This window comes from Saccopteryx bilineata, chromosome 10, assembly GCF_036850765.1.
Source record: "Saccopteryx bilineata isolate mSacBil1 chromosome 10, mSacBil1_pri_phased_curated, whole genome shotgun sequence".
Taxonomy (NCBI): domain Eukaryota; kingdom Metazoa; phylum Chordata; class Mammalia; order Chiroptera; family Emballonuridae; genus Saccopteryx; species Saccopteryx bilineata.
In genome coordinates this window covers 81,660,345-81,677,693 of record NC_089499.1, presented here as the reverse complement: position 1 = coordinate 81,677,693, position 17,349 = coordinate 81,660,345, and the positions used below count along the sequence as shown (strand labels likewise).

The following is a 17,349-nucleotide window of genomic DNA, read 5'->3' as shown; positions in this document are numbered from 1 at the left end:
AAGGTGAATATAGCCTGGTATGTGGGACCTGCATAGTAGCCATTCACTAAGTCATAGTTTAAAATATTATTTATAGAGCCTGGAGGAAAACAATTACTGAGACTTCTCATGGAAATGAAAATAGCAGAATAAGCCAACTGATACTTCTAGAGTGGGAAGATGATAACTTTGAGTTTGAACTGTTTTAGAAAAGAAAAGAGTCTGCCTGCAATACAGTGATGACAGACACCTGTGCATACTTCTTCACATTAAAATATGCAAAGCTTAAAGTGGCAACAGAAGTAAAGTTGCTGCACAATCACAGAATTTTGTCAATCACTTTTAATTTGGGGTGAGATGGGGAGGTCCAGTGTTGTGGGGGGGGCACTGGCTTCTCTGTTTCAAACTCATGGTTTGACACTGCTCTGTTACTTATCAGATGTGAGCAAACTAAACCGTCTCTGCTTCCTCATCTGTCAAACAGGAATAAGTTAGGGCTCTTGGGAGGGGTGGAGAGGGAGGCTGGAGATAAAGTAAGGGGCACTTTGTAGAGGGCCTGGCACATACAAGTACCCTAGATCCTTAAAGTCACAAACAAGATTCTTTCTTTTTTTAAGATTGGAGAGGAGACAGAAAGACAGACTTCCACTTGTGCCCTAACCACTGGTGACCACCATCTGGGGCTGATGCTCTGTCCACTTGGGGCTCACACTTGCAACCAAGCTATTTTTAGTGCCTGAGGCAGAGGCTCCAATGGAACCATACTTAGCACCCAGGACTGATGCACTTGAACCAATTGAGCCATGGCTGTGGGAGGAAAAGAAAAGGAATGAGAGAGAGAGAAAGAGAGAAAGAGAAGAGGGAGGCGGAGGAGAGGAGAAGCAAATGGCTACTTCTCTTGTGTGCCCTGACTGGGAATCAAACCTGGGACTTCCACATACCATGTCAATGCTCTACCACTGAACCAACCATCCAGGGCCCACAAATAAGATTCTTAAAGACCTCGATCTCATGTGTTTAGCAACTATTGTCAGCCCAGTACCTGTTACATAAAGTAGGAAAATGGCAAGTATGATTTGCTCCTATTTAAAATGATAAAAACCAAGATATCAAAGAAGATCGATTTCTTCAATAAACATTTGACCAGTAGTATGCATTAGAATATTAAAGAACTGACAATGCAATATTAGAGTGTGTTTTCATTGAATCATACTTCTGATAGTCTCTTAATTTTTGTCAAGTTTGTCTATCTCCAATTTTTGAAACTTTTGAGAACTTGAAACTGCTCCCCATTAGAGTAATTGGCATTTCATTTGCATATTTAGCTGCTCAGAAATGGAGACATCAAAATGTCTTAATCACTTTTACATTTCATATAATCACCCAAATTTGGGACCATAATTCCATTTTAAGTTATTTTAACATATTTCTACTCTAGACAATCTGCCTTGGTCAACAACTAAGTTAGACACTGGATACAAAGAAAGTGAAAGGAACAAACCACTTGGTAGCATCAGCAGGAGTTTGGACTGAAAAATATTCAAAAGGAAGGCAAAGGGCTAGAAACAAGTTCCACCTGGGAAATTTCTATGCTTAATGAAAATGCTTTTTCTGGTAGCACAGATGTTATTTAATTACCAAATTCAATAGCTTCAGCACTATGCCCAGCAGTACACTGATGGACAGAACTAAGATGATGACCTTGTGTTTTCAGAGAAAAGGAAAGACTATAGTTTTGAGAAAACATCAAATATCAGACTCTTTACCAAAGGCTAATAATTGGTAGGAGTGTCCAATTTAATAAACAAAACATTCTTACCATAGTCAATATTATGTTTTATGAGGTTCAACTAGTTCTACCCAAGTTCAATTCACTCTATCAATCCTGAAGCTACCCATCTACAATTGAGCTCCAGGAACATGGTGGGCACACAGAGGGCAGTCTCTAGGGAATAACTAGAGAGACATCATGTCCTGCTTGTAAATAGTTTTCCCTCTTTAATGTATCCCTGAGAAAAACTAATGTGTTACCTGGCAGAAGTGACCCATTAATTCACTCTGACATTAGCACTTGATTCAACTATAAACAGAGAAGAAGGACACATAGCTAGGACCTACTGAACAGTACCTATAAGTAGTTTCTGGAATTTTACTGAATTTGAAAAGATGTCATTTTCTTCAGCATGCTATGTATACTGGTTATATTTCTAACTACTCAGAAACAGGTAGAAGAAAATATCCTGTTGGGTTATGGGCTAAGTGTTCTTCATGTACCGTCTCGTTTAATACAATGGCTATGGCAAATGTATTATTTTCTCTAAGTTAATAGATAAGGTAACTGAGGCTCAAAGAGTTAAGAAATGTGTCCAAGGTCACTTAAGTAGGAAGAAGTAAACCAGGACTCAAATATAGGTCATTCTGAGTCGAGCTGGTTCTCTGAATCATGGCAGGACACTACTCTTGATTTCTTGGTTTTGAAGAATGAAAATGTAGATACACTTGACACAGAGCCCTATTTGGGAAAGGCCCTAAGGGTGGCAAAAGGGAAGGCTGCATATCAGGTGGCCCAGGGCAGCATGAGGCCAGTGGGCACCTGTGCTGGAAGCTGCTGAAGGAGGAACAGTCACCCTAAGTGACCTTGCACACTTGGGCCCGGTCAATGAGCAGAGATGTATATATAACACATAGGGCAATCTGACCCCAAAGCCGGTGTTTTGCAACAATGCAGTATTGTTGTAGCTAAAGCAAGTCAGGGGTCAAAAATGACATTTTTGAATTCTTCAAATAATGTAGTATTGTTGGAAAGACAGCTGCAAGGCATACTTGAGTGGCAAACTCAAAGAAAGACAGATGGCTTCTCTCTGAACAAAGAGTATTATATATCCTAGAAAATGCGGAACTCTATATAATGGAGCACTACTTTTAACATTCTAAAATAATTTACAAATTCACCTTTCTCTCATTTCTCTAACTTTGTAGAGCACCAATTGAATATAGTAAACTTTATCACTTTACAAAAATATGATGATAAATATGACTACTCCAATATGGGGCTCAAGTGTGTCAGGAGGACAATGAAACATCCTTTTTCATTATCCAAAGTAAACTGTTTGATAATTACAGGAAAAAATTTTCTCACATTATCCCATGACCAAAAATATCTTTAAAAGTGTCCTCTCATAATTCAGTTTTGATTTCCCAAAATAGAAATGTAAAAATTAAACTCAAAAGCTATATATAAATCATTTTACAAATTTTTTCCCATAAAAAGTTATTTATTTGTTTATTTTTCCTCAAGAGAATACCTGAATTTGTAAGTGGTAGCTTATTTTGTCTTTCATTATGAAAATAACCATTCTTCAATGAGTTCAAACTTTTTCTGGAGCCACGAAGCCTGTTATATATGTCTTACTTGTTTGTTTAAAGATGCACATAATGACATTTTTTAGGTTTAAAATGACTCATTCAAAATTGTTTGAATGCAATTATGTATGTGGGGAATTTTAATTACCAGCTATCTACATGGTTGCAATATTACCCAGAGGGCTGTAGTTCTTTCTTAATTAAAAATATCTGAACTCTATTAAAATATGAATAGAATATTGCAAGGAAGAAGTTTACCAAACAGCAAATCAATTTAAGTAAGCACTCCTTAAGAATTACTAGTGCCCTTCCTTATCAGAGGATTAGAAAGCCAGTTGTCCTATACTTTTTTGTTTTTGTAAGAGCCTTTAATTTTCCTTTGTCATAAGGTTGCTTTTTGTTGCCACTTTGTGGGAGCTCAAAATTTCAGAGGGATGTCCACTTATAATTCCTGATTGCAGTACCTTGCTGGCTAGGTGGATGGCTCAGATCTGCCTGCAGTGGTCAGCGCCCAGGAAATGACATAACCATCCATCCGCCTGGTTGCTCAAGTTCTAAACCTAACGTCAGCCTCGATTCCTCCTGTTTCCTCTTCCCTATATCCTGTCAGTCTACCTCTCAAATATGCTAGCAATCTGCCACTTCCTTCATCTGCACTCTCTCCCATCGGAGTGATGGATTGCCTTAGCTACTGTCCCTGCCCTGTTGCATCCATTCTTGACAAAGCTAGAGGAAACTTTATTTTTTTAAATTTTATTCATTTTAGAGAGGAGAGAGAAAGGGAGAGAGAGAAACAGGGAGAGAGAGAGGAGAGAGAAACAGAGAAGGTGGGGAGGAGCTGGAAGCATCAACTCCCATATGTGCCTTGAGCAGGCAAGCCCAGGGTTTTGAACCGGCGACCTCAGCATTTCCAGGTCGACGCTTTATCCACTGCACCACCACAGGTCAGGCAAGGAAACTTTTTGAATGTAAATATCACTGCTTGCTTAAAGCCTCTCAAAGACATGGAATAAATGCCAGATCCTTACCGTGGCCTTCCTGACCTTACGTGATCAGGGCTGTTTACTTCTGACCTCATCGTCTTTTGTTTTCTCCCTGTCCATGTGTCCCAGCTACATGAGCCTACTTTATTCCTCAAAAAATGCTCACTTCAGGAGCTTTCTACTCACTCTTCCTGATGCCTAAAGCACTATTTCTGGGTTCTTTGCAGAGCTGGCTGCTTCTTAGACTTCACTCTCAACTGAAATGTTACCTGCACAGTTAGATACCATATTTCCCCATGTATGAGACACACCTTTTTTTCAAAAAATTTGGGGTCTAAAAACTTGGTGTGTCTAATACAGGGCTATAGGGTTTTTTTTCTTGCATTTCCCGCTTTTTTGCGCTTGTCTCTTGCTCATTGTTTAATGATGTATAAAACTTGAGTTCAATGGCTTTATGTAATATTTTTTTTCCCCAAATTTCGGGCCCCCAAATTAAGGTACGTCTTATACATGGGGAAATATGATAATCCCTGAAGTATCCCCATTCTGCCCAACCCTGCACTCTGTTCCATCATCCTGTTTCTCTTTCCCAGACCTTTATCACAGTTTACAATATTTTGTGCACTTGGTTGTTATTGCCTGTATCTCCCAACAGATAGCAGCCCCCCAAGGAGAGGGTTCCTGTCTGTCTTGGTCAGTGTATCTCCAGCACCTGGTAGCTGTCTGGCCTGACAGGTGTAACAGAGGGGGAAATGCTCTTACTCATCCCAGAAGCAGAACGAGAATAGCTGTATACCATCAGCTGGAGGCCCTTAATGTCAGAGGCCCAGCTAACGTGGGTCTTCTTCTCCCAGGATAATCAAAATCTTCTCCTTACATCAGTACATTTCCTATGAGTCATATTGGTAGATTCTCTGTAGGCCTGACTGAACTCATAATGTCTGTATTATAATTCAATATTGGGGCCACACCAGTCATGGTATTAAGTCTTAAACATCTTGAGAGAGAAAAAACTTTTCCATTTAAATTACATCCATTTGTGGAGGCAATTAAGTAAGAAAAAGAAGTAAAAGATCCAGCTTGGGAAGAAAGAACTATATTTGCACTGACATGATCTTATATATAGAAAATCTTAAGGATTTCACAAAACCCAGTTAGAGCTAATGTTCAGCAAGGCTGCAAGATACAAAATCAATAGAAAAATCAATTGTATTACTACATACTAGCAATGAACAAGTCAAAAATGAAATTAAGAGAATAATTCCATTCTCAATAGCATAAAAAAGAATAAAATACTTAAGAATCAATTTAACAAAAGAAGTGTAAGACTTCTACACTGAAAACTACAAAACATTGCTGAAATAAAGACACAAATAGATAGAAAGACATCTTGTGAATTGGTAGGTTTACTATTGTTAAAATGGCAGTATTCCACAAATTCCAGCTGCCGTTTTTTTTTTTTTAAATTTTTCCAGAAATTGACAAGCTGATCCTCAAATTCATATGGAAATGCAAGGGATCCAGCAAAGCAAAATCAGGCAAGAAAAGGAAGAATGAGGTTGGAAGACTCATACTTCCTGATTTCAAAGCCTACTACAAAACTGGAGTAATCAAGACAGTGTATAACTGCATGAGGATAGACGTCTAGATCAACAGAACAGAACCAAGAGGCCAAAATAAACTCTGACATGTATAGTCAACTGATTTTCAAAAAGGGTGACAATTCCAACAGAAAAAAACACTCTTTCAACCTATGGTGCTGGCACAACTGGATATCCACATGCAAAGGAAGGTAGTTGAACTTTCCACTCTGAACATATATAAAAATTAACTCAAAATGGACCATAGGACTAAATTTAAGAGCTAAAACTATAAAGCTCTTAGAAAAAAACATAGAAGTAAATGTTTGTGACCTTGGATTTAGCAAGGATTTCTTAGATATAATACCAAAGGCACAAAGAGAAGAAAGAAAATAGATAAATTGAACTTCATCAAAATTAAATTTTTTTGTGCTTCAAAGGACACCATTAAGAAATGAAAAGGCAATTAACAGAATGGAAGAAAATATTTATATATCACATAACTGACAAAAAACTTGTATCCAAACTCTTACAACCGAACAATAAGAAGACAATCCAATTTAAAAATAGGCAAAGGATTTGAATAGACATTTCTCCAAAGGAAATATACAAACAGGTAAAAGGCAATGAAAACATGCTCAACATCTTTAGCCATCAGGGAAATGCAAATCAGAACCACAGCGATATACCATACCACTGGATGGCTGAAGTAAAAAGGACAGATGATAAGAAGTATTGCCCAGGATATGGAGAATTTGGACCTCCTCTCCCATCCCCACCTCCACCATTGCTGGTGGGAATATAAAATAGCACAGCCATTCTGGAATACAGGTTGACAGTTTCTCAAAAGTTAAATGTAAAGTTCCATATAGACCAGCAATTCTACTCCTATGTACATACCAAGAGCACTATAACCTATGTCTACACAAAACCTTGCATATGAATGTTCATAGCAGCATCATCCATAATAGCCCCAAAGGAGAAACTACCAATGTCTTTCAACTGATAAAAGAATAAGGAAATATGGCATATCCATATAATGAATTATTATTTGGGCATAAAAACAAATAAACTGTTACAACATAGATGGAACCTTGAAAACAGTTAGCTAAGTGAAAGAAGTCAGACACAAAGGACACATATTGTACAATTCCATTTACATGAAATATTGAGAACAGGCAAATCCACAGATACAAGAAGTAGGTTGATGGTTCTCAGGACTGTTAATGAGCGTGAAGTTTCTTCTAGGGTGATGAAAATGATTTAAAATCAGATAGTGGTGATGGTTACACAACTTTGTAAATCTACTATAAAAGGTTGATTTCAGTATTGTGTGAATTGAATCTTAGTAAAACAGTCATTAAAAGTCACCCCTAAGAGTTTCTGGTATCCAGGGAAAACCACTTTGTAGAGTTAGTATGCACACAATCTTGTTTGCACAGATTCTCACTTGCAAACATGAAATGGAGATAATGTCAATAATTAGAACCCTTTCACAATGACAACGAATTTCCTATTTAAATGGTATCTCTGGAAAAACACTCCATTTTCACTGTCAATTCACTTTGAAATGAGCAGACTGTCTATGCCTTCAATAATTTTACAACCTATTAAACTGAGATGATCACATTCACAAACTAAACCATATACTGTAGTGATTATGTGAGTTGTTAGAGATCAAATTTCATTAGTCTGAAGTTTGACACTGAGGTCAAATCTCCCTGCACAGTGCTTTGGCCTTTATCCCTTCATCAAAGACCAAGCTCCGCCTCCTCCTGAAGCCATGTCTGCCATTCTCCTCAGTGGAAGTGGACAGGCGGTAGCTCAGAGGGCTCCTGTGTACAACAGACACATGTCAGGTATGCGCTGCAAAGTCTGCAGCAAGCAGCTGTAAGAGGGTTTCCTGAAACAATGCAAACAGCATCTGGAAACTGTCTTATCCTAAAAGCTTCCTAAATAAAGAGAATGGGTGAGGGACAGGCCCCTGCTCTCTCTCCACACTTGATCCCCTTTGCTCCTTTCATTATTCCCCAGTATATGAGAGACTGTTTTCCAGGAAGTGGACTTTGCTGAGTGGCTAGGTACTTAAAGTCCATTTGTGCCTAATTTTGATGCTCTGGTTTTACAATATTTCTACAGAAGATTTTACAAAATGAAAATAAACAACCTTTTGGCTATACAGATTGACGGAGTCTACCTAATGGAAAGCGGTGGCAAAGAAATTAGGGGGACATGGGGTGGAGTTCTTCTCCAAGACTGGCTCTGGTTCCGTTATTGGCAGCCTTGCAATGTAGAATGAATCTGTGAGGCTTATTGGCTGTTTTCCAATTATTAACAAAACCAAAGAAAAAAGTTACAGTTAGGTAGAACAAGAATATTTGTTTTAGAAATATTTAAAAAAACGAGAAAACATGCAAAAATATTATTGACCACTTTTATCCTAAATCACCATGAAACAAATCCACTTTCATTAGGTTAAGTGAGTTACTATTTTTTCTTACCTGCACACATACAAATATGCACATAAGCATGAAAAATAAAGAGGAAAACACATTTATTTTATCTTTCGATGTTTCTTAAAAGAAAGACCACTGACCACTGCTTTTATGACTAAACACCTGGTTATGCAGAATGGCACGGTAGACAGAGCAGTGGGCAGACTCAGGAAATCTGGGTTCAAGCTGTGGTTCCCAAACTAACTTGAGCTGCATAACTGCTCTGAACCAGAATTTCCTCATCTGAGAAAAGGGGATGATGTCAGTCTCCACCTCTTGGGGTCATTGTGAGGATTAAATAAAATGCTTCATGGAGAAAGCCTCGGCATAATGACTTGCACGTGGTAAATGTTTAAGAAATATTAGTTATTTCTATCTTGTTGTTGATGGTGTATATGTCTAGCACCCATACTAGGTAACAATTATTTCAATCTAAATCACTTAGCATATAATTGAACAAAAGTTTTACATTATAACACATATAGAATTCTTAGGATATGACAAATAAAGACAATCTTTACTGTTGAAAAATGGAATATAAGTGTCATTGGTCCTGCTTAGCCTCTGGTTTCTATGCTCAACTATGGGGAAATTGAAGGAAGAAAAGCACTAACACAGGAAGAAAAAACTCAATCTGATGGTCATGAATATAGCCACCGAACAAGCCTAGGGATTTAGTCAATGACACTGCTTTACTGTTAACCTTCACTCATATCACCCATTATTTGGGGAACTGCTGCAAAGAGCCCATAAAGTGAATAGAATAATGATGTTTTTATGGCTCCTAATGTAGATTGTTATTGAAAATCTGTCAATTTTACTGGCAAGCCTTTGGTTCAAAATAGGATCTTCATTTATAATTTGCAAGCAGTGATAACTAAAATAATGAGGAGTAACTAGGAAGTAAAAAACTATTATGATAATTATCTTTCTCATTAAAAACATGAGGCATTCTATTATCACTGGGATATGCAATACTCTTTAACAGCTGCTGTGGCTGAGCTAAAACACATCTACTAGGAAAGAAAATAGATTACTGATCACCCAAATGATGAAAAATAGAGACTGCTGAAAATGTGTGCAATGTGGGACAAAACAGAACCCAGCAGGATGTACTCCCCGCATCTGTAAAAGAGAGTGAAACCACTTACTGACACTTTGGGAATCGGCCTCAACTTCTCCTCTGAGACTTCCTTTAGGGAGCTTTTGTTTACTGAAGGTGGCACTTGATGGGCTGGTGGGTCCTTTGCTTTGATAATGGGATCTGGAGTTTTCTGAGAGGATTCACTCCTTCCGGGGGGAGAAAGGCATGGTGTGGGCATCAAACTTGTTTGGAAGTTGTTTCTATCTATCTGCTTTGCCAAGGAAGTCTGGCTTTCTGATGCTCCTGCTTCTGTGCAGGCACTTTTGACATTTCCTGTACTTGTCCACCTGGTGGCCTTCCCCAGCATGCTCTCTGATGGTAACTGAATTAACCCTGAAGAACTAGTTGTTGGACCAGGAGAATCTTGGGCACTGTGGTTATCCTACACAGAGGAACAAAGTAAAAATAATTTTGAGCCAAAACACATGGTAAGTAAGTTACTGAGTACAATTTCTTAATAAGTTCATATGTTTTATGAATAAACCCAAATATATACATATATTTTATTTTATTCTGCAATGAAAAATAGGAGATCCTAGACAAGAAAAAGTTAAAGGAGTTCATCACCACCAAACCAGTATTGCATAAAATGTCAAAGGGTCTTCTTTAAGAAGAAATAAAATCAAAGATATGAATAATGAGAGTGTCAATAACTATATATCTATCATTAATTACTTTGAATGTAAGTGGATTAAATACTCCAGTCAAAAGATATAGTGTGGCTGAATGGATAACAAAACTAGATCCTTATATATGCTACTTGTAAGAAACTCACCTCAGATCAAAAGACACACCCAGAATGGAAATCAAGGAACAAAAAAAGAGTTCATGAAAACGAAAACAAACAAAAACTTGGAGTAGTGATACTTATACCAGACGAAATAAACTTTAAAAAAGTTTTTTTTTTTTTATTAGCTTTTAGGGAGAGAGAAATATTTGTTGTTACAATTATTTATGCATTCATTGGTTGACTCCTGTGTGTGCCCTGACTGGGGATTGAACTCACAATCGTGGTGCAGTGGGACAATGCTCTAAACCAGCGGTTCTCAACCTGTGGCTTTAGGCGACCCCTGTGTTTTGGTCATTCGACCCCTGCCAGGGTTGCGACCCACAGGTTGAGAACCGCTGCTCTAAACTGAGTTACCATGCCAGAGCCAGAAAATATAGACTTTAAAACAAAGGCTATAACAAGGGACAAAGAAGGGCCCAGGAATTCCACATCTGGGTATTTATTTAAATAAACTGAAAACACTAATTCAAAAAGGCACATGCATTGATGTGTTCACTGCAGCAATTATTTACAATAGCCAAGATATGAAAGCAACATAAGGGCCCATCAATAGATGAATAGATAAAGAAAAAAGTGATATATCTATATCTATATATCTATATCTATATCTATATATCCATATCTATATATCTATATCTATATATCTATATCTATATCTATATCATCTATATATAGATACACACACACACACACTGGAATATGACTCAGCCATAAGGAAGAATGAAATCTTGCCTTTGCAATAGCATGGATAGACCTAGAGCAGGGGTCCCCAAACTTTTTACACAGGGGGCCAGTTCACTGTCCCTCAGACCGTTGGAGGGCCGGAGTATAAAAAAAAACTATGAACAAATTCCTATGCACACTGCACATATCTTATTTTAAAGTAAAAAAAACAAAACGGGAACAAATACAATATTTAAAATAAAGAACAAGTAAATTTGAATCAACAAACTGATCAATATTTCAGTGGGAACTATGCTCCTCTCAGTGACCACCAATGAAAGAGGTGCCCTTCCAGAAGTGCGGCGGGGGCCGGATAAATGGCCTCAGGGGGCCGCATGTGGCCCGCGGGCCATAGTTTGGGGACCCCTGACCTAGAGGGTATTATGCTAAGTTAAATAAGTCAGAGGGAGAAAGACAAATATCATATGATTTCACTTGTACCATATATGCCATATATGGAATCTAAAATACAACATAAACAAACAAAGCAGGAACAAACTCATAGATGCAGAGAACTTTTTGATGGTTGCCAGATGGGAGGGGCATTGGAGAGATAGGTGAAAGAGGGGAAGAGATTCAGAAGCACAAATTTGTAGTGACAAAATAGTCATGTAGGTGTCATGCGGTATAGAGTTGAGCACAGAGAATATAGTCAATAATATTTTAATAACTATGTATGGTGTCAGATAGGTACTAGATTTATTGTGGTGATCACTTTGTAAAGTTATAGAAATGTCTAATTACTGGGTCATACACCTGAAGCTAATATTGTATGACAACTATAATATGAAAAATAAAAATATATTAAAAAATAGAAAAAAGAGGAGGAGAGAGAAGATGGCAGCGGAGTAGGCGGATGCACAGACGCCCAGCTCTCAACACCAAACTGGAATACAAATCAATTTAGAAAAAATCAGCATGAAAAACCAACACTGAACTGCAAGAACAGCTCTCAAAAAATAGAAAAAAGAAATATTTTACACTGCGTAAACTGCTGAAAGGAAGAAAAGGCTGTAGTCTGACCCATCACAGGAGGAAAAAATAGACTTCCTATCAAATGGATTTATTTGTAAAGTGCTTTTTAAATGATATAGCATATAATCTGGTTTTCCATGCATTCCTCTAAATCAGGGGTCGGGAAACTTTTTGGCTGAGAGAGCCATGAACACCACATATTTTAAAATGTAATTCTGTGAAAGCCATACAATGACTCGTTAACATTACTCATTATCCAATAAAAATTTGGTGTTGTCCCGGAGGACAGCTGTAATTGGCTCCAGCCACCCGCAAACATGAACATGAGCGGTAGGAAATGAATGGATTGTAATACATGAGAATGTTTTATATTTTTATCGTTGTTTTTTTTTTATTAAAGATTTGTCTGCAAGCCAGATTCAGCCATCAAAAGAGCCACATCTGGATCACAAGCCATGGGTTCCTGACCCCTGGCATGAGCAGTGATTATATACACAGAAATATTCATGAGTATGTATACGGACAGTCATCTCACATTTTCCCTAATGCAATGGGCCAATAAGTGGAGATGGTTTAGGAAGTAGACAGATGTAGCTGTGTTGCCCCGTGAGCATTATCTTGGTTGTATTGCATTTCCACAGTAATATGTTTCCATGCTATTTTAAAATATATGGAAAAGACAAATAACTGGTGAATCTGGCAGGGTACATCCAGAAGGTGAATTTACTTTGGCTGGCCCAGAACCACTAAATCTAATTTATCCCAGATTCTGGAAGTAGAATTAGGATATTGAGAAAGGCAGGATGATATATGAGACTAATATTGTGATTTAAGTTGGGTCAGCCTCTCCTTTAGAGAGGAAGTAAATGAAGAATAAAAAATACTGTAGTATTTATTAGAGGTGACTGGCAAAGCTCTATTTCTTCCTTTAGTAATGCTTCTGTATTAGTAAAGCAGATGATATAGCTATAGATGACGTTTATTGATCTCACATAGGTAACTCTTTTGGGCTTAACATGCTTTTGGGTTAATTTTTTCTATATAACATACATTTGTTAAAAGCATAGAAGTTAGCTTACTCTGATCTGATTGAAAACAACCACAACTTTCCTTGTGGTTTATGATTTAGCTACTGACAACCTATATGGCAACTGCATGTTTGTCAGAGTAATAAAAAATTGTCAAGCCGTTTTCACATTCCAATCATCTGTTCATCTATTTTTCAGAAGAACAAATATAAAATGCTTTTGATTTAATATACTTTTTTAAAAGTACCAAATCTCTTGACCTGTTTGTCTTCTGGCTCAGAAGAATTTATTTGTTAAATATTCAATCACGCCCCAGTGCCAGGAACATCAATAGAATTTGTCTGATTAACTGTAGCACAGCATATGTACGCTGAAGACGAGAATGATTTCCCCAAGGAGCCAGCACCTCCTCTGTTCAACTGCGTTTCTTAAAAGGACACGCAGATGGGCATCTGAACGAGTTCTGGATGCACAAAACGAATTGCTCTTGCTGAGCTGCAATTTGAAAAAGAAAATTTTAATGACTCTTGAGGGCCATCTACTTGGAGCAGATGGGACCCAGGCTCTTTGTATCACAACTTTAATGTTGAGTGAGTCAGGACAGAACCCTGTTTTAGTCTTTGTAAAAGTGGATGATTGTATTTATTTATATTTCAATTGATGTTTTAATTCAGTCCACTGTGAATAATGTCTTATATAACATTCTTAAAAGTTCTATGACATAACATGCTGCAATATTCCAAATACACTTTGATGGCAGTTTTGAATTCACAATTAAAATGAGTCAGCAGGGGTTTTTACTGTTGTCCAATATTTTTGTGACTAAATGTGGGAACTGACAGCACCTTTTAGTTGGAATAGCAGACAATAGGGATGATATAGGTATGTGTTTCAATGTCAACAAAAGAGCACAGTTATTGGCATAAATATAGCTAAAGATATTAGTCATAACAGAATGAAAAAATTAATTTCTTCTTTGATTGACCATTCAAATGTATCTTAAATGTCTTTACTAAAAATCATCCCCAAGAAGTATTTCTACTTCAACCTCTTGATTTTATAGAAAACTATAAAAGCAATGCAGTTTTCTCTGGGCAGCAAAGATAATTGATAATGGTGTCTTTTAATGCAGTTTACTTGTTTATAAACCAATGAAATGAAAGGAGGATGTGACTTTCTAACAAGTAACTAACCAGCAGCATGCTCCATATTAAAAGGGATTGGGCAAATCATTTTTGTAAACATCTTTACCTGTAGCCAATCATGTACCACACACAAATCTTGGCAGAAATTACAAGGACTGTATGAGAGGACAAACATCATCATGTGATTATTTGGGAGAAATGATGAGACTTTCTTAATTGTTCAAGACAAACACATATTTTTTTTTGTTAGATTTCATCCTCTTTTAACTAATAACACTTTAAAGATTTCTTGTGAAAACTGCTATCCATACAAAATGTTTATCTGAGATATTCATCTTTCAGCAGAAGCTGTAGAATATTATTCTCAGCAGACAAGGGGTTTATAACTTTTATCTGCCCATAACAATGAAGAGGGGCCTGGGACTTTTTCAGAGAAAAACAGAGCTTCAAAAGATTACAATAAAGATATGTAGTTGGGAACAGCCTAAAAAAACTACTCATGCAGAATAATATTAAATCTGCCTGGTAGGTTTAGATAGTATGTTATGTTGTAATTCATAATATACAGAAATAAAAATACCAGGCAATATATGCAAAATATATAGAATCCTTCCAAGTTTTTTTTTTCCAACACATAAACTAACATTTAAAAGCTTTTAAAGTTTACACAGAAATACAAGTAGCTTCATGTGGGCTACATATTCTTTCTATTGTGTGTATGAACTGTGTGAGATTTAAAACCATTAGTTAAGTGTTAAGGGTGGATGGTTTATGGTATAACTCAGAAATATGAGCTATCAGGAAAAAAAGTGAAATAGTTTAACTGCCGAGTGCTAAAAACATACCTTGAAAGCAATAATACCAGGAAAGTAAGAGGAATGACTAAAATGTTCCTTTTAATCTGATGTTTGTAATTTTGTCCTCCAGGTCTCCACAAAGTCAGACGGAGAGGAGATCTAAAAGCTTCCTAACTAATCTGAACACTATAAGTAGTCTATACACATAATTCATGTCAAAATATGGATGATTTTTGACTCAAATGTTCCAATCTGGACTGTTATACAAGATAAATTACCTGTCCTTGCACAAATATCTGCTTTAGTATGTGATACACAGCCAGACGTTAGGGAAAAAAATGACAGTGTTTCTAAATAAAAAATTAAGTTAGGGAAGTACTAAAATATTAATATAAAGCTAGCTATTTCAAGTTGCAAAACAGATGTATATACTTAGAAGCGAAGTTGAGAATAAAGGCATAAGATACAAAACAGAGACAATAACAGTAACATGCTTCCTTTCTTTCAGATGCTGCAGTAGTGTGAAAGGTATCTGGGGTTTTTTTTTTGTTTTTTGTTTTGTTCAGAGAAAATATCTCTAGGTTATTTTGACATTTGATTATGCTGCATTCTCATCACCCAAAGTCCAATTGTCTTTCGTCACCTTCGAACTGGTTTTCTTTGTGCCCCTCCCCTCCCCCAAGCCCCTCCCTCTTCTCCCCCCCACCCTGTAACCCCCACACTCTTGTCCATGTCTTTGAGTCTCATCTTTATGTCCCACCTATGTATGGAATCATATAGTTCTTAGTTTTTTCTGATTTACTTATTTCGCTCAGTATAATGTTATCAAGGTCCATCCATGTTGTTGTAAATGATCCGATGTCATCATTTCTTATGGCTGAGTAGTATTCCATAGTATATATGTACCAAAGCTTTTTAATCCACTCGTCCACTGACAGACACTTGGGCTGTTTCCAGATCTTCGCTATTGTAAACAATGCTGCCACAAACATGGGGGTGCATTTCTTCTTTTCAAATAGTGCTATGGTGTTCTTGGGGTATATTCCTAACAGTGGTATAGCTGGGTCAAAAGGCAGTTCGATTTTTAATTTCTTGAGGACTCTCCATACTGTTTTCCACAGTGGCTGCACCAGTCTGCATTCCCACCAGCAGTGCAGGAGGGTTCCCTTTTCTCCACATCCTCGCCAGCACTTATTCTGTGTTGTTTTGTTGATGAGCGCCATTCTGGGTGGTGTGAGGTGATATCTATTGTGGATTTAATTTGCATTTCTCTAATGATTAGTGATGTTGAGCATTTTTCATATGCCTATTGGCCATCTGTATGTCCTCTTTGGAGAAGTGTCTGACATTCAGTTCTTTTGCCCATTTTTAGATTGGATTGTTTGTCTTCCTGGTATTAAGTTTTACAAATTCTTTATAAATTTTGGTTATTAACCCCTTATCAGACGCAATGTCAAATATATTCTCCCATTGTGTAGTTTGTCTTTTTATTCTCTTCTTATTGTCTTTAGCTGTGCAGAAGCTTTTTAGTTTGATTAAAGTCCTATTTGTTTATCCTGTCTTTTATTTCCCTTGCCCGTGGAGACAAATCAGCAAATATATTGCTGCGAGAGATGTCAGAGAGCTTACTGCCTATGTTTTCTTCTAAGATGATTATGGTTTTACGGCTTATATTTAAGTCTTTTATCCATTTTGAGTTTATTTTTGTGAATGGAGTAAGTTGGTGTTATAGTTTCATTTTTTTGCAGGTAGCTGTCCAATTTTCCCAACACCATTTGTTGAAGAGGCTGTCTTTACTCCAATGTATGCTCTTACCTCCTTTGTCAAATATCAGTTGTCCATAAAAGTGTGGGTTTATTTCTGGGTTCTCAGTTCTGTTCCATTGATCTATATGCCTGTTCTTATGCCAGTACCAGGCTGTTTTGAGTACAATGGCCTTGTCGTATAACTTGATATCCGGAAGTGTGATACCTCCTGCTTTATTCTTCCTTTTCAAGATTGCTGAGGCTATTCGTGTTCTCTTTTGGTTCCATATAAATTTTTGAAATATGTGTTCTATATCTTTGAAGTAAGTCATTGGTATTTTAATTGGTATTGCATTGAATTTATAAATTGCTTTGGGTTATATAGATATTTTAATGATGTTTACTCTTCCTAACCATGAGCATGGTATATGCTTCTACTTGTTTGTATCTTCCCTGATTTCTTTTATCAATGTTTTATAATTTTCCAAGTACAAGTATTTAATCTCCCTGGTTAAATTTATTCCTAGGTACTTTATTTTTTTGGTTGCAATGGTAAAGGGGATTGTTTCCTTAATTTCTCTTTCTGACAGTTCATTGTTAGT

The 17,349-nt window shown here is 37.0% G+C and overlaps 1 protein-coding gene across 11 annotated transcripts in view; it reads right to left on the bottom strand.

Annotated features, from left to right (window-relative positions):
• The window catches only part of CFAP20DC (CFAP20 domain containing), a 361,344-nt gene that overhangs the window by 120,660 nt on the left and 223,335 nt on the right, over positions 1-17,349 (bottom strand). For 9 of the 11 annotated variants that reach the window (XM_066245008.1, XM_066245006.1, XM_066245011.1 and 6 more), the window contains one exon: positions 9,552-9,926. The exons of the other annotated variants lie outside the window; for them this stretch is intronic. In XM_066245008.1, the coding sequence (XP_066101105.1) occupies positions 9,552-9,926 (375 nt within the window). The remainder of the gene's footprint in view (positions 1-9,551; positions 9,927-17,349) is intronic. 11 annotated transcript variants of the gene reach the window in all.